Here is an 18,827-nt window from a genome sequence, read left to right on the forward strand (position 1 = left end):
CGTTAGCCTCAGGCAGCTAGCTAGTGTAACGGCCAATGACTTATGGTAACGGCTAACATGGTTAGCTTTGTAGCTGATACTAGAAAACTAACTTAACGCGTAAAAAACATCAATATAGCAGCCTCTCTATTTGGTTACAGTTCTGACAGGAAGGCGAATGAAACATTAGGAGTCAAGCTGCTGCGGTTGTGCAGTGGTTGCATTTGTAACAGAATGTTCTGAAACCTATGAATCAACACAAGCCTGTGTCCTTAATGCTCAGAGGAAAGAAAAGATGTACAAAGCTATTTTCACTGCTGCAGTGTCCTTGGGCAAGCTCATAATAGTTTCCTTCCCGGAGCTGCATCTGCTCCTCCACACCAGCAGGGGGCAGCTCTCTGATCAACAGCAACCACCAGCCTGCCGTGTTCAGTAATCCAAGATGTCTGCGCCCTGAAGGATGCTGCTAACGGCGTGAAGGTACAGGGCAAGTGACAGGTATGTTACCGCTAAGGTTTATAACGTTTCTTTACATTTCAACACGGTCCTCTTCGACATGCTATGAAGGTTTTAAGCTGATTGTTGTGATACGCGGAGTGTTAAAGCAGACGATGTGTGTGTAGCTTCTTACTGTTCAGTGTGCCTGTGGACACAAAATGCTGCAGCTGTGTTGCTTATCACGTATGACATTTTCGTTTTTGGTGGGTTTTATATTGTTTTTTACACGTTGTTTCAATCTTTACATTGTTCTTCTTTGTGGGATTTGACGAATTGAACGGTTTCCCACGCAAGCTCTCACTACAAAGAGACTAACACAAGCTAATACAATGCATATTTGTTGTTCAGACAGTTTGCTTGTTAAGGTCAATGAGCTGAAGTGTTTTCAGTCTGTCTGTGTTGGTGGGTCAAAACGGATGAAGGCTCTAAATCAGTGGTTCGTGGCTATTTGTGCTTTGTTAACCGATTGCTTTTTATTTTACCTTTTGATAACACTAACAGCGAAACTAGTAACCTAAGAAGGTAAATTGTGATTTATACAAATACCATCATCAAGGATATGAACGACACCTTTGTGTTCATATTTGTCAGTGGTTTCTGTAATGGAAGTTTATTCCCTGCAAACCTATTCTTTCAAACATGCATGTCAGTGTGATTGAACCCTGTATGATTATTTGTGACAATGTTGAGTCTCAATTTAAGAAACATGTTGTGTAAATTTATGCAAAAATCAGGATTTAGCTATATTTGAATCAAACTCAGCAGTGTTGTTTTTGCTAATGATGCCAGGCCTTGTCAGTCTGATCTGATCAAAGCACGTCGAAACAGCCTTGAAGAAGCCGATCTCTTAAAAATTTAGGGATAACTTTTAGTAAACATTACCAAGGACCCTTTACTTTCATTATTGCTCTGTCAACTCTTGTCATTGTTATAATGAAGCAGGCTTTGGCATTGAAAAACAAGATTAAAGCAGCCTCTGCCTTTGCCAAAAGAAAAAGCTCTCCGTTTTAGGTTTGATTGATGTATTCGCTCGATGAACAGCATCTTCTTTCCTTTCCCTCTTGTCTCATGCTTTACCATTTTACTTCACTGTCCTGAATCTTTCTAGCTTTAAAAAACATTTGTTTCTTAATCAGATTCACAGACATTTTTCCACACCAGGCATTTTTCATAGCAGTGACAGCACAGATGGTGCTAGTGATATGAACAATGGCTTTGTTCCTGCATTAATTCAATGCAGTGAAGGATTAATGGTTACATCTGTGTTTGATGAGTCAAAATATCTGCTGTGAAAAAGGTTTCACTTTACTTTTTCCACCTGATCATGGGAGAAGCTGTCCAGTGAAGACTACACAGGTTTAGTTTCATCTAACAATCCAAAGAGGGAAGAGAGGACCTATAAAAATGGCGTTGCAGGGTTTGTTTCTGCCGCACAACTTGTTTGTTCTCGTGTACCTAAAGCGGCAATGAGGAACTTTAACTTTGTGTCGATGTTGTCCCAGCCCCTGTGGACAAAGCAGTACGTCTTGTATCTTTGCTGATCTTGTCTTGTACATGTATTCCTCCTACTTCCTTTTAACTGGTTAACCTACCACTTACTGTGAAGAGGAAAATGTAAACAAAGGCTCTTTCAATGTGCATGCTGTCAAACACTTGTAACAGTATTAAACTGTTTTAAATCAGTCAAAAACTCTTTGTTGCAGGTTCAAAAGGCTCATAAGGACAATACATGTTACCCTTGAACAAACCAAAACCTCTGCAGAACAGTGGTTAAGATTTCTCGCCTTTGCTGTGTTTCTGCTTGGGACCAGGGTGTTTTTGTTTATGAGTTGTGTGTTAAGTTGCAGAATTTGCAATCAAAGATAAGAGAACAGTCCGAACAACAGACGTGATCTTGTGTAGCTCTGGTTTTTGTTTAGTTGTTGTTCTAATTTATGTTATTTTTGCTTCCACCAGAGGTCCTAACACAAACCACTGGTTGCTCTAACTGCTTGTACAGTTTAAACATTTAAAAACCATCAGAGGCAGAAGACGTCAGAGTGTTTAAAAAGGCTGAGTCATCTCCTGAAAGCACATTTAGCTTCATCAAGGTTCCTTGTAGCTGCAGTCCTTTAGGTTTGATGCCTGTCAGTTTAGGTGTGTGTCTCCAACCTCCCCACACTGTTCCATTTCAATCATTCTTCCCCAATATTGTGACATGAGGTCCAGCTGCTGCAGCAGCAGCTCACACCCAGAGGGGAGGGGGGGGGGGGGGGTCCTCTGAGTTCAGAGCGTTTACTGTCTCATTCTGGCTGCAGTCACACTTGGCTTGCAGTTTCTGGGCTGTAATTCTGGAGGCTGGCTTTTATAATGTCAGAGCCTTGTGCATTCACATGTTGCCTGGAGATGGCTGTGGCGCTCCTGCTCTGTGTTTAATCATCTATATCTGTCACCGCTTCTCTCCTCGCTCTGCTTGTTGACGTGTTGTTGCTGAATATCATCAACAACATAAACAATCTGATGATGTTCTGAGCAATAAAAAAAAAAAAAGTCATTTGGGTTCTTTTTGAACATCCAGGCCGTATTTATCATGGCCCCAGACTTAAAAGTTAACACACTGTTGTAAATCAGGACATAAAAGTTACAATCGAGCCTCTAATTCAACTTGAGTCTGCTTCTTGACACACTTTATCATGCTTTTAATGTGTGTTATGCTCAGATACTAGAAACAACACAGCTTTACAGCCACAAAAACACGATAAATTCTGCCAATAAAAAAGAGAAACAGCACTAAGTTCTCATCATCCTCTGGCTTCCCTTTCATATTTCTCAAGTATCAATCTCTGCCGCTGACGCTTCGTTGTTGCTGTTTCAGATTTATTCGGAGCATAGGCACTTTGTAACACTCTCTGTGTTATCACTCAAACGTGATGGAGAGAGGGAAATGTAATTCTGGGGAGCCAGTAAAGAAAACGGCCTCTCTGGGATTTGAATACAGACGAGCGTAGATTATACATGCGGGGAGTTTTTGACTGGGAGTCATCACTATTCACGGAAAAGTTCCTGGTTTGAAGCGCGGCTGCTGTGATGGGCATGTGCTGCTTCAGTAGTCAACTTTTCACCCAGCAGCATTTAAAGTGCACAGAGGACAGCTGCCGTGCTCATTAACTGTCTTTTTCTCGCACCGTGACAAGTGAACTGATGTAATACAGTGTGCGGCAGCCAGCATATGGACATAGAAACCACAGCACACATTCAGTGTTTGATCGCTGTAGAAAGATTCCTTTGAAACGCGTGGGGATTAATGTTTTATAGAAACAGCCATCACTCTTCTGTGGAGGCTTTGTGATTGTAGGAACCTCTGCTGCAGGGATTTGATCCCTTTTAGCCACCAGAGCATTTATGTTTGTTGATCAGGCCTGAGCGGTTTACACTTACACTTGGAGTTCACACCTGAGGGTTCGGACAGGTTGAAGTCAAGGCCTCAGCAGGAAACCAGTTTCTATATGGACCTGGCTTTTTGTGCGGCTGCCTTTTAAAACTCCTTCTCCAACCTGGTGGAAGCACTCTAATGTTTAAGAATATCTTCTGTGCACTGTGCTATTTATATTTTCGCTTCACTGGAAAACAGTCTACACATAAAGTACACAAGCATGTGGACCAGGGTGGGAAATCAGCCCAAGCCATCAGTCAAACGTGGTCAAACGTGGAGGTGGCTGTTGGATGTCTGACAGAAGTGGATTTAGCATTTAGCTTGTGCTGGTGAATTTGAACATTTATCTGTCAGTGGCTGATGGAGTCTTTCAAGTTATTTTCCACCCTTTTTTGCACAGACGTTAGTAACGGTTATGTTCTGTTACTCACCAAGAACAGAGGTCACAGCTGTGTTTGTAAAGACTGAATTCAGACATTGTACCATGATGGTGTGGGCTGAGAAACAGAACTTGTAGTTCTGTGAAAACATTTTTCCATCCTCACAGAGGTCCAGCGTGTGAGATCTCTTGGCACAATTATTGACAGAAATGGAAAAAATATTCTTCAGTTTGCTTCTTATTTGCTTTTCAGTTTGGTGCAATCTGCACCCTCAGTGATACAACTGATACACCTAAGTCTAGCACAAATCCTGCTGCTTTAAATGAGAGCTGAAGTAAAAGGTTTGTTTATCAATGAGTCCATCAGTTGCAGGTTTATGGAGGTGATAGAAGTAAATAGTAGTAAGTGGGTATTTTTGTGTGTGTATTTTTGTGGCTTTTGTCTTTATTTATAAGACAGCTGAAGGGAGACAGGAAATATGTGGAGTAGAGAGAGTGGGGGGATGACATGCACCTAATGAACCCCAATCACTGCGTCGAGGACTATTGTTGAGTTCCAGACAACTGGGAACTCGAGACGAACTCACAGGAACTCGAGAGATTCCCAGTAGAAATTTCTGACTTCCAACCTGAGAGCATTCCAGGTGCACGACGCCGACCGTGACGAGCTGACGTTTCTTTCTTTCAGAGATTATTTAAAGTAACCAGCTGCCTTATTGCATTAGCGACATTTCTTATAACATTTTCATGCAGAACATGTGGTACTGTATGATAGTAGTTATTTCAATTACATGCAGCCAAATATACAGTATTACGTTGCTTTTCAGTTCGTTAATAGCAGCCTCTCTGTGGGTGCGGCCATTGTTGTGTGACGTCAGACATCTGATTCTCGTGAAGTCGGGGAAGATGAATCTGCTCCGAGTTCACAAGTAGGAACTCCGACTTTGAATGGTGTCATTTTTCTAGTCGAAGGTCGAAAAACTCGACTTCCGAGTTGTCTTGAACGCAGCATATGGCCTCCGTACCTGGACGCCTGCTTCACCAACTGAGCTTCACCAGCACCCAGTGTGTGTTTTGTCCTGGTCTGACACCCTGACAGGATGAATATTTTATTTAAATGTCCTGTTCATCACATATTTCTGTCACAATTTTTCAGAAAACAGGATTGAAAAAAGCTTCTTTATGTTTATAGGTTTATGTTAAAACTCAGATCTGCTATAAGGACATATAAGAGAACAACACTGGCAGCCAGAGTTCATCTGAGTGTTAAGCACGTGATGTTAGGTTGTAAAACACGCTGACACTGGAACGTCCTCCCTCCGGTTTTGATAATGGCTGGAATGAAATCTGTGTCTGAATATCAGCTGAATGTGAGACTGGATCATAAAGCGGGTTTTTACCTTCAGCCAAATGTAATTTTCTGAGATAATTGCACGCTGAAATTTGATATGAAGCCGTTCTTCCTTCTTGCTGCTTATTTAGCAGTTTAAAGCTAATTAGATCTGCCGTTATGCCGCACTATTTAATGAAAAATTAATTTCTTGCTCAAAGTGCGGAAATGATGAGTTGTTTGTATCTGCAATGCACAGATTAGCTGAGAGCTGGCAGAGATGAGACCTGCGGGTTCACATGTCGGTTAAATCAGGTCACGCCGGATCCCCTTCTTTCAGTCTTGCGGGATCATTCAGACTCTTCTGCACTTCTTTTTATTTGACTGGCCTTTAGGACTTGGCATTCAGCGATCAATAGCTCCAGGGCCGGAGTTTGATGGGATGAATACTAATGTAGTGGAACAGCGTTGGCATATGACTGGCTCTCTATAAGTTTATATCTGAAGTCATCTCTTAATCTCATCCAGAGCGTCTCACGGGGCTCACCTAATGATCACAGCGCGCTACATTTGTTCGGTTTGGTCTTTGCATTAGGCTCATCGATTACAGTTAATCTGCAGCTCCTGATTCATAATGCGGTGCCATCTAAACAAACGCGGCATCCCAGAATTCCCTGCTGCCAGTGAAGCTCCCTGCTGGCTGTTTATTCTGCTGTTAACACACATTTTGTCATCTTACGTATTCAAGGACACCAGTCATTTATTGTGTCTCTAATGTTATTCAAACTTTTCTGCAAAGACGGGCAGAAAAAAGAAAAAGCTATTATAATTTTAATATGCTTGTGCTGTTTTTCTATTAGCATCCAGGGTCCCGGCGAGTCCCCAGGGCCCTTCTTCTGTTTATCTTAAATTTGTTCATTTGCAGAGTCGTGGAGTGGTGCCAAAGGCCATCACACACACGTGACTGAAGTGTACCTCTGCCTTATTGTGTAGTAATCTCTCAGCTTTATGTCTGACATCAAATGTAAAGGTGGATGCCGCCACTAGATGGACCGCCACACTAAGGCTTGGATGAAACCAACTGTCAGAGGTGGGTTTAGCGTCGCTGGGAGATAAGAATGAACCGAGTCCCTTTCCTTGTAATTTTCAAAGCATGCTAATCACAGTCTCTGTTTGGAAAGAGCTCTGACAGGTTTTATCTGTGTAAAGAGATGGAAACAGAATGAGGTTTTACTGTTAAGGCCGACTGATGAGGCTGGAATAAGAATCCTTCACTTCTTATCAGACCATCAGAAAATTAGACTTTTAGGACAGAAAGTGTGTATCAGGTAATGGATCACACTTTTCATCATAACCTGGGAGAGAAGCTTCCCTGTGTGCATTTATTATATCATCTTAGATAATTCTTTTTAGAGCTGGGTGCTATCAGAGAAGTTGTAAATACAGTGTTATTTCAACATCAGTAGAAGGAGTAGTAGTGAGTAAATGGAGCAAAGAGAGGAGAGCTGTTCTGGTTAGAGTGAAAAGTCAGTAAAAAGAACAGTCTGTCATGAATGTACAAAAAAGGTTTGATGTAGTTGTGGAGCTGCATTAAGATCCTCAGAATCATCGGGGTTCATCCTCTTGGCAACATGAATGTCTTTAGAAAACATTTCCACAGAGTGGAATCATCAAAATATGTGATTGATTCTTTGGACAACAATAAAATATCTGTTATCACCGAGCCACGACTTCATTTTGATATGATTCAACTCGGGAGGGCTTAAAATCTAAATGAGACAAAATGAACAGGAAGTGTGACTTGACCTAACCTGGATACGAGCCATGAGAATTTTACAATAAAAGCATCAAATGTTTATATAGATCAACTTTAATCAATGCATTGATAGTTAGATCTGCAGCTAACGACTGGTCAGTGATTATTGAAACCATTAGTACACTAGTGGGATAAAGTGTTGCACAATTACTTAAAGGCTCTTATTTAGCTATCGTATCAAGTTTCTTTTCCACGGACAGACAAAGTGCTGGTATAAAAAATAAGTCAAGTACACAAGTCCAAGTGCCTTCTCTTCAAATGCTTGCCTATTACCGATGTGCTCCCGTGATAAGCAAGGTCAGCTTTACAAACGGTAGATCATTTTCTTTGCGAGTGAAAAGCTCCCAGACTTTACAAGTTTCAGGGAGCGATGTTGTTGCATCGGCCACCGCCATTCTGCTATGTTTTATGTACCTGTCGCTTCCTGGTTGCTGTTTTGCGTGGGCAGCTCTCAGCAGAGATGTTAAGGATGTGCGATGGCTCACCTCAAACTTAGCTCTGCACAGCATGAGAAACACACGTGATGACGTAACTAACTATTAGCGATGATTAAATTCACAGGCAACTCATTTTGTCATCGATTTTGTCGACTAATCGTTGCACCTCTATTGATGATATTGGATCATTGATCAGTATGAATAAATAAATTGATCCAAATCTATGTATTGTCGTTACACCCCTTCATGTTGTGCTCGATCAGGGTTTCCCAAAGTGTGGCTGTGGTCCCCAGGTGGGCCCTTAATGAACTGCAGGTACACGGTTGCCTGTGAGGGTTATTTATACAAGACGGTGAAAAGTTTTTAGTTTTCAATTTCACAATTTACTTTTTGCAATTAGTTTCTTGATTAAAAATCTTCAGGTGGATGGATTTTTTTTTGCGCCTTAGGGCCACTTATACATAAATTTTTCCTCCTTATGATATAAACATATTGTGAAATACTTCATCTCGGTCTCAAGTGTTGATCAGAGTTGTGTGTTGAAGTTTTGGGAGGACTGCAGCACTTTTTAAGTTTGGGAATGGATGTGCTAGTGGAAAAGTCTGGGGATCACCAAAGTATTAAGGATTCATCCTCTGGGCACCGTGGCCGCCTGTGCCAGAAAGTGACAACCCCACAGGTGTGTATATGTTTCAGTCTAGACCACAGAGGTGAACAGACTGACCAGAAAACCAACATCGCCATCCTTTGAGACTTGTGGCTGGAATGATTCTTACATAATAGTTAAAACAGGAGTGATAAGCTTACATCCAATGACTGTATAGATGGACGACGTGTCTCCATCTGCTCTCATTCTACCAAAGTGATGCCAAAACAGCCCCCGTGAGAGGCGCTGCCATCTAGCAATGGAGACGTCATTGGGGGGCCAGAGCTGCGCAGTAGAGATCGGTGGGTGTAGCAGCTTGTTGCCACTTCCGCTAACCAAAACACACACACACTTAACTTACCGAAATAACAGCAAGGATCCTGCACATCAGCATGTTTAACAGCAGAGCAGCTTCTTGTGTTGGTCTGAGGTTAACGCTCACAGGTATGGAAACTTCAATGACTGTAGTTATTGTTTTAGTTACGTCTCCTCTACTCTGCTAATCCGGAACAGATCGGCTGCAGGAGCCGTATTTGTCAACAGAGCTGTCAATCATCAGCATCAAATAACTAATTAAAAATAAACTTGTCCGAGAAATTAACACTTGGACGTAAATCAGCATAATATTTACTAACTTTAATGACAGAAACCATGTTTGAGAAAAATGTATTTGACGTGTATTTTGATTTTATAGTCTGACTCATGTCCCAACTGTTAACATGGAGGAGGCGTGCTTTATGACCTATACTGCAGCCAGTCAGCAGGGGGCGATAGAGAGGGTTTGGCTTCACTTTGAGGGAGCTGTCATGTCGTCCATCTTTTTATACAGTCTATGCTTACATCCAAGTTTCCCATGAGCATACTCTATCTTCTGTTTGTAATTCTGAACCACATAACCTAAAGGAAAAGGTGCCCATGTTGGCATTAAACCTTGGTCTGTAATTCTATAGCTCCATGAGTCCCCACTCGGCTACAAAGGTTGTTTAAGGTGGACGTGGGGAATATGCGTAGAGAAACATAAAGGAGCTCTGATCGACGTTAACACTGCACTGAATCTTTGTCTGAGTGTTCCTCTGATAAGATAATAATCTCCGATTCTGTATTTCACGCAACACCGGATCCGTGTTATTAGAAAATATTTGATTTCATTCTCTCCACTCGTTCACTTCTAATTTATTGAGCAGAGATATGAAGATGAGGAGGCAGATACAGTGTAACAAAGGTTATTGAACCAGACTTGATTCTGTGTTGTTGCAGGTACAACGCTGATCCCACTGAGAAATCAATTAGTATTCAGCTTTTATTTCATCACACTGCATTAAAAAGAGATGAGGAGGAGAGAAGAGAGGTTTTCTCCAGGCTGATACGACGTCACTATCATTTATATCGTAGAAGGGCTGGGACTTTCAAAGTACAACTACCTTTAAAGACGATATTTTAAGAATGTAATTATATAGATAATCAATAAGTGTAACCTTGACTAGTATATAAAAACACATTCAGAGGATTCATGGTTGTTGACTACAGTTTGGCTCATCTCCTTAATGAAGACTAAAGAGAGCCTAATAGCCTAAACAACAAACAGCGCTGGGCTTCACCAGTGCAATTAAACGCACATTTTTAATAGCAAACTGATTAATTTCTTTAATCAAAGTCAGCTGTATCCTTGAAGTGCAGTCACTTTTAATTAGGCTGGAACCAACACAGAAGCTGCTCCTGTTCTGTGAACATTTCAGACACTTAATGAAAAGGTGATAAAAACAACTGTAATGAGTTTTTCACACGGGGAGTGTAATTTCAGATTATCTGGTAGACCTGCACACTTTAATGACAGGTGGGAATTTCTCTCCGGCTTCTCTCCCGTGTGCTCACTTTTATTGACATGTTTACTTCCGTCAAAGATACTGTGTTTCCATCCCAAGTAGTTTGTCTGACAGGCGGCAGAAGGAGTGCTTAAAAATATCCACGTTTTTCTGTTGGAGAGGCCCAGAAAGGGTTTAGATTTACAGAGTTTGGATTTTGGTTGTCAAAGCCTACACGGGTCGATAATCAGGGACCTGATGCCAAACTAAAACCCAGCTGATGTAGTGGGCCAGGTATGGGTCCATCACAGATATCTTGTAGATGTTTTCGCCAGTGCTGATATTGTTACTATTTGTTTTACAGAACGTCTAATTCAGATGCTTAGGATGATTAAGAAATGCTTAAACCCTCTATTTGTTCAGCGAAGCATCCTCCAACTTCCTTGTTTACAATACTCTCAGCACTGTCTGCTGCACATTTATCATCACAGCTGAGCTAATGTCTATTAGCAGGGATTTCCGGGGAGGCAAGTGTTCTGTTTGTACTATGCTTGTAGTCCGAGTAATATTGACCAATCATGTATCAGCAGGCTGCGGCGCATGCAGGGAAAACAGTCCGTGAGGAGAACATAAGCAGGCGGAACGTAATCCGCCGTAATTAATAATCTCCAATCAGCGCGATCTGACGACGATTTAGCTTCTTATTAATCTCTATAAACAGACATCTGCATGTAAGTTCAGCTAACAATCCGTTATAGAGCTCAAATTTAACCTGACATGAATTCCCTTGACGCTGTCACCACAGCCATTCAGCGTTCAGATTTCCCGACTTCCTCGAATGCATCAGATCGATCAGACCTCCGTTCAACAAACAAGCATAAAAGTTTTCTTCTCCTCTTGAGGACCGTCCTGACAAAGCTTGAATTTTTACTACTTACAAATCTGCATCATGATGTTGTTATTCAGCAACGGTAAGACCTGTTAATAACAACTAAATCTCAAGAAAACGGGCTCTCTTTCTGTAACAGTGCAGCACGCGGAAAATGAAGTCTTGATGGGAAGTCGATTATCGCTTACCGCCCGGCACGTGTCCCCAGAGGCTATATCGTCTCAGACTATAGCCGATGAAATCCGAGATTGCAGCTGAGCAGACAGTGATATAACAGGGGTGCATATCCTTTAATAAAGTTATTCTTTGTTAAAGTAAGCAGCCATCTGGGTGCATTTGCATCATCATATCAAGGCTAAATCAATGGATCCACGAAAGGTCTTCACTACTACTTCACTACATCGGTTCAGGCTGCCTGTATCCAAACCCTAATGTAATTTTTCACCTATATATTTGGTCCCTTCCGAAGAATTCCTTATTTGCCAGACTCTATGCCGTTTTCTACAAGAATATCGGCAAGAACGGGAAAAGCATGCATCTTCAAAAGCTCAGGAACAGGTCTCACGTTGTGACAGTAAATTGGAGAATTTGCAGAACGGTTTAACATTCATGCTTTTTTTTGCTCCATTAAAGCTCACCTCGGCGTCCTTTATTGGTGGGTAATTTAAATGCTGGCTTTGTGGCATGTCATTTATCAAGCACGTTTAAAGGAAGTGCTACACAGGCTGAACAAATTGCTCTTTCTGTGTACTCCTTGTTATCGGCGACGTTGTTGCCAGTAATTGCCATATGAATGTAATATCCCGCCTAAAGAGAAGCTCAAAATTGCGTCTGTTCCTCTCAAATTACTGCCACTTTGATTTGATAATGCACAGCCATACATTAAGCCAGCCCTGGTTGAGGCTTATTGTACGGCTTTGAACCACGTTTTCCTGCCGCTGCACAGTCAGGGCGGCTTTATTCCTTGAATCTAATGTAAATTCAGCTGTGTGGAACATACTGTCAGTGCCGTTGTGATTCCTTATGTAGGTCAATTCTTCTTCAGCGTTAACTGCTTGGCCTTGTGACGAGTGATTTCATTTTGCACGGGAACTACGGTTTTATTATTCATACTCCAGCAGAGATTGAAGTTGCGGTGCATTAAAGCATGACGTTGTCATTTCCCCACTCTCACAGGCGTTATTCCCTTTGCCCCAAATTGGAATTAAACCCAACATTTGATGCCCCCTCTAATTGTTTTTTCTCTCGCAGTCGCAAAAATCAAGTTAAGCCTCGTCTCTCCGGACGTACAGTATGTCAGTCTGTCGCTGGATGTTTTTGGTAGCTCATTTCCTCCTGAAACTGCTGTTTTAGTTATTTTTTCCTGCAGCGTGCCTGTTAAGGATTCATGAGCTTCTCTGCTGTTCCTTGATAAGAGAAGAAGAGGGGTTTTCTCACTTCACATTTAATACGTAGCGGTTTCTGCATTTTCTAACCGGCTCCAAAATTGATCTGAAGTGCAACCTGATTTTTCTGCAATGAATTGGCTGAGCACATTAGGTGAGTAGCGTGAAATTGACCTCTGAAAGTAGCAGTGTGTGTGTGTGAGTTACATTGTAAAGACTGCTATTGAGGGAATTCAAACTAAATGGATTCTATTTGGGACTCTCTCTGCAGCATGCGTATCACCTTAATGCCCTTACAAATATTGCCTCATGGTGGTTGCACTTTAACGGCTGCTGGATAATCAGCAGTCCAGATAGAATCACAACTTTTCTCGGGAGCAGTTTCTCCGGTTTGTTGCTCTAAAGCAGCAGGAGGTCCCATATATCTCTTTGCTTGTGTCTCGTCTGTTGATCTAATTGGATACCCTCTGTTGCCTACAATGAATCATTGCTGGACCTCTTCTCTCCCCCAAAGTACTTATTTTTATTGAATGCAGGGTTCCCCTGAATCAAGGCTCAACCTTAAAACTTGTATTTGTCCCCCGGCTCCAGTAATTGATCTTTTTTTGCCCCTTTTTTTCCCTCACAGCTGTGTCAGTATCACTTTTATTCCAGCGGAGGATTATAGGCCTGCTTTTATGTGTTCCTCCTCCCCAGAGAAAGGCCAGGAGTGCTGGCCATTCTCAACACTCCGCTAATTGACTCCTTAATTTGGCAAAAGCTTTTTAAGGTTGAGTGAAAACGTCGACCCCTCTTTGCGTTCATATCAGGGAGGACACTCCCACCTCTCCTCCATGTATTAGCTTTGTTACTCAGCCATCCTTCGACCTTGACACTTGACCTCTACTGATGCAGAGGAAGCTCTGATGCAGCTCGGGGAGTTCAGCTGTGACAGATCTAGAACAGAGGTGAGACGGTGGAGGTGTTTTGGCATGCACGCCATGATTTTTTCCCAGAGAAGTTTAAAAACCTGCCAGTTCCCAGGATCCTCAACATGACGACTATCTCACCAGGCTGCTGCTGCTGATCCACACTGCAAACTGCTCCAGGATAAGTGGCTCTCGCTGAGCCGATCGAAGGCAAAGATTTTTTTAATTACTCGCCCGTTGCAGAATGGAACTGCACGAGTTTTCACCTGAGGGTATCGGTATTGATTTGAGTGTATGATGTTTTAATGAGGCCGGCGTGTAAGTGATTTGTTGCAGTTGTGTTTTTCTTGAAACACTAATTTGTTTTTCTTCTGTGTTTTCAGTGGATGGATTCTCAGTTGACTTGGAGGCAGATTTGAGGATTTCCAGACCGAGCAGGATGTCAAAGATCTCTAAGGCAGCCAAGGCCGTGAAGAAATTGGATGCCGGCAATGTAATCCGGGCTATAGTGAGGTCAGGACAAGCGGCCCCCGGCCCCCCTCTCGGCCCGATCCTGGGACAGGTAAAATTACTCACGATTGCTCTTCTGGTTCCATCTGTTCTCTGCCAGTAATCAGACGTGTTAACTTAATTGCAGGAGCAGGGCTTCTTTTTATCAACTGACCTTCTGCTCACAGCTCTCATTAACTACGAGACAACCTGATCCTTTCCTATTTTCTCTTTGCCAATCACATCGTTGACTCTCTCCCTCTCATTCACCTCTGCGTGCATCCCCACCTCCACCTCCGCTTCCACTCACAGCCCTTTTCATATTCCCATTCTTATTCCACTCGCACAGCTCCATTGTGCAGGTGGCTGCCACACTCTGCCTCCGTCTGCAACTGTTTTCTCACAGTTTCCGGGCCAAAAACACGGACACCTCCATCCACCGCAGCTGTCCACATACATTAGCCTCAGTCTTTACAAGCCACTTGATGAAATGGGATTGAACCTGTGAAGGTTTTGTCTTAAATTCTTGTTTACTTCTCTCTCGCTTCAATCGCTCCGGGGAGACAGCTGAGGTTGTGTCTTGTTTTTATTGCTCAAAAAAACCACTCTACTTTTCACCGCAGACGCCAATACAGAGGAGGAAAGTGCAGGTATCGGCTGCTACAATCATAAAAAAAAGTCAGCAGTCTTGGAGCAGTGAGCGATGAACTAAAGCGCCTTGGAGTTAGCGGTTAAAAATAACTGAGGCTGAATTATCCTTCGCTGTAAACAAAATCATCGCTCTGTAACTGAACTGTTCAAAGCTAATGCTCTGCTCATTTACCTCGACCTTGTTTCTGATCACACAGGTGTATTGTTTTAATTCTTTCTTGTTAAATTTGTGTTTTATTTGACACCATAAAGGCGCAATCTGCTCCTGCTTTAATGGTCATTCAGCTATTTAAGTTTGATTGTCCTTTGCGAGATTAAATGAAAGCAGCCGTACGGCTCGTTCTCTACATACAAATGAGATCCAGTTAGCCCCTTTAATGGACGGCGCTCATCAACCTTGGATGCTGTTGGGCGCCTGGAAACGAGATCAATTCTCACAGTTAATCCATCTCCGGGACTTAATGACGACATTCGTGTGGGGAATGAAAAAGTGAACAAAAGTTGGCAGAAAAGAGCAACGCGTGATTAATGGTATGAAGAAAAAGTAAATGTTGGGCTGTCAGAGAGGAGGTAAATGATGTGAAAATAACATTGCTCTTATCTGACACCGATGGTAACGGTGCCGTACTTTATGGTTCGGTTCAAAATGATGTACTCTGCTGTCACCAGCTGCACAACATAAACTATAACACAAAATCAGTTCATCACTGCAAACCTGAACTCGCTGCCAGACTCGGACTTAGATTTAGTGTGAAGTCCAGTGAGAAGTCTTTTTAAACACATTTATCCACTTTATTGTTTTTACTGTTTCCATGTTGCTCTAAATTCTTCTTTTATCCTTTTCAACTCAAATATTTGGGCTTCAATTCACAAAGATTCTCTTCTATAGCTTCTTTACGGATTATTTTCTCTAGGGATGCACGATATTATCGGCACGTTATCGGATATCGGCCAACACGCCGATATCCGCCGAAATAATTAACCGATAAAATAATGGGCTGTTGCATACTCGATTAAATGCCCGACCTCAGCGCAATGTCCCCGGTGCGAAGAAGACCTGCGCCGCGCAGCGTGATGACGTCACGTGTGTCTACCTGCAGCATGAGAGAGTTGGAAGCCAAAATGTCCGTGGTGTGGACGTTTTTCAAAGCGTCCGAAATAGATCGCAAAACTGCTGTTTGCAATGACTGCTCAGCTTCGGTGATGCGAGGAGGAGCCAAGGCAAAGTCTTTCAACACTACAAACTTGATTAACCATCTCAAGACCCGTCACCCCGACCGTTGTAACGAATGTGATAAGAGTATCACCATTATACTGTACGCTAATTCCAATACAGAAGAGAGTTGATGATCTCTGCAATTAGGTGTGTGGGAAAAAATTATCAGTATCGGTATCGGTATCAGTATCGGTAATCGGCTAAATGAGTTGTAAAATATCGGCAAAAAATCCAATATCGTGCATCCCTAATTTTCTCAATAATCTCTATTATCTATTATCCAGATTAACCAAAATCTGTGTATGCATGCGACAGTACGTGTTCTGATTTGTTTGTAGTCGAGTAATATTGACCAATCACATATTCCGGCTGCGGCGTATTCAGGAACAACAGTCCGTGTGGAGAGCAAAAGCAGGCGGAACGTAATCCACTGTAATGACACCCCGGCTCCCATCAGGAAGGAATTTTAAAAGTAGTTTTCTGCTCCTCTTGAGGACAGACCTGACAAACTTTAGACCCGTTGATTAAAGTAAATGACACATCTGAAGGAGTGAAATTCACTTCACCTTTGATGTGAACGCACGGTCGCTTCTCAAGTTGCTAACTGGATGGTATCTATTCCTATTTGTATTTCTACTTGCCTTCTTGCTTCTTGCTTGTCTTTGTGCTGTTGCAACACCCGAATTTCCCCTCTGGGGATCAATAAAGTTATCTTATCTTATCTTAAACAATGCAGCGCACGGAAAAGGAAGTCTTTACTGGAAGTCATTTATGGCTAAATGCTGACTAAACCGGACACGCCCGACATGTTCACTGTTTCTCCCAGAGGCTGTATCATCATCAGACTACAGCTGATTATTGTCTCCAGTAATCAAAGATCAGAATAAGTGTGAATTTTCCATGATGTGGTCCCCAGCTTGATGTCTCCTAATTACTTTGTTTTGCTTGACCAGGGGCCCAGCACCCAGTAACACTCAGATAAAGAGATCATCAGTAGTTCATTTTTTGACTTATTGTTTCAGCTCTGTCACAAAGTCCTCGGCCTCATAGTTTTATACCATCTAAATTGAATCTTTAAGATCTGACCTTTCCCTCACCCTCACTTTTAAACTCCAAACTTCTCTCCCTCCAGGTTTTGCATCATTTATAGATGTATGTCTGTGTGGTAGTTATGGAGATGACACTCACTCTTCTTCCCTTAAACCAGGTGACCTCATTCTCACAAGCTGTCACTCACATTTATTGAGTGTTGGAAATCTCAGTTTTTCACATCTCAATAATAAAGAAGTCGCATTCTTTCAAATTCTATGTCATAACTCAGACATGATTTGAAGTTACAAACTCGCCCAGCTCTTCAGATCTAAAGAACACTTCAGGGTGTTTTATCCTCTGTTTGTTTTCTGTTTTCTAACTCTGCTGTGTTGCTTCACTTTAAACTCTCTCTGGGTATTGTTAAAGGCAGCAGAGGGCAGCTGAGCTCTAAAACACCACTGTACTCTACCTGCTCAGCTCCAAACTACAGACAGACCGGTTAGCAACTAGCTGATGGACAAAGTAGAACATTTAACTGCTGGAGAGCCAGACATCTTTCTCAGGAGATGGTGGAGACCAATGACTGTATATATAGATGGACAACGCGTCTCCATCTGCTCCCATTGTACGTAATTGATGCCAAAATAGCCCCTGTGATAGGCGCTGCCATCCTGCGATGGTGACGTCATACGGAGCCAGAGTCTGCGCAGTAGAGATCGGCGAGTGAAGCGGCTGTAGCCACTTCCGCTAACCCAAACACACACTTAACTTACCGAAAAAACAGCAAGGATCCCGCACGCCTGCGTGTTTAACAGCAGAACAGCTTCTCTGTGTTGGTCTGAGGTTAACGTTCACAGGTATGGAAACTTCAATGACTGTAGTGATTGTTTTAGTGACGTTTCCACTCGCGGATCGTCCTCCGCTCTGCTCACCTGGAACTGATTGGCTGCAGGAGCCGAATTTGTCAACAGAGCTGTCAATCATCATTTTGACAGCATCAAATAACCTATTGAAAATAAACTTGTCAGAAAAATGAACACTTGGACGTAAATCAGCATGATAAGAACTAACTATAATGACAGAAACCATGTTTGAGAAAAGTGTATCAGGCGTGTATTTTGATTTTATAGTTTGACTCATGTCCCATCTGTTAACATGGAGGAGGCGGGCTTTATGACCTATACTGCATGTCAGCAGGGGGCGCCTGAAATGTTTTGGCTTCACTTTTAGGGAGCTGTCGTGTCGTCCATCTTTTTATACAGTCTATGGTGGAGAACAAAAACTTACAGACTTACATTCACCAAGTTGCCACCAACACGACTCCAAATGAAAGATAAGATTGTTCAGCGCAGTAACTGCTGCTCTTAGATTATAAAAACGTTTTATATAAACACAGAATTAAGGCGGCTTTGGGACATTTTGTTCTTGCAGACACATAGAAGGTGGTCCAAACCGCAGCAAACGTTTGACAGTTACTTAATTTAAGAAGGAATAATACAGTGAATACAGAAGTGATTCCTACAGTTGGGAGCCATCCAGACATTTTATCCAGTTACAAAGAGGAGGATCTACGCTTTAATCTCATCCCATTTCACCATCTCCGATTCCTGCTCAGAAATACAGCAGGCAGGATTTTAACCGCTGCCAAGTGAAGGGACCGTAATAACCCAATTTTACCATCTCTGAAGTGTTTACCAGTTAGATGTATAATTGATTTAAAGATTTTTACTGATCACATTTAAGGCTCGGCTTAATCTTACTTCCCCCCCGGCTTCACTGGAGACCTCTGAGTTCCCTCTGCTGAGAACTAACTAACTCGCTCTGCCACTCAAACCTCAGCTCTAAAGGTCGCTGAGTACTTTTGCAGCCTCCAGAACTTGAGAATATTCTGAAAATGTTTTCTGCAGAGGAGAAATTCCTATACGTTGTTGTTTTCGAGCAGACATTACTTGACAGAC

General features: G+C 42.3%; 1 protein-coding gene across 1 annotated transcript in view; it reads left to right on the forward strand.

The window, feature by feature from the left end:
• The first annotated feature begins 394 nt into the window (after positions 1-394).
• mrpl11 (mitochondrial ribosomal protein L11) overlaps positions 395-18,827 on the forward strand; it is a 45,911-nt gene continuing 27,478 nt past the window's right edge. Inside the window, exons 1-2 of the mRNA XM_069670104.1 lie at positions 395-477; positions 13,865-14,043. Of these exons, the coding sequence (XP_069526205.1) occupies positions 13,921-14,043 (123 nt within the window). The 5' untranslated portion in view covers positions 395-477; positions 13,865-13,920. The remainder of the gene's footprint in view (positions 478-13,864; positions 14,044-18,827) is intronic.

The sequence above is a fragment of the Semicossyphus pulcher genome, unplaced genomic scaffold (assembly GCF_022749685.1).
Source record: "Semicossyphus pulcher isolate SPU_LCO1_2020_fin unplaced genomic scaffold, fSemPul1.0.p SCAF_2, whole genome shotgun sequence".
NCBI classification, from domain to species: domain Eukaryota; kingdom Metazoa; phylum Chordata; class Actinopteri; order Labriformes; family Labridae; genus Semicossyphus; species Semicossyphus pulcher.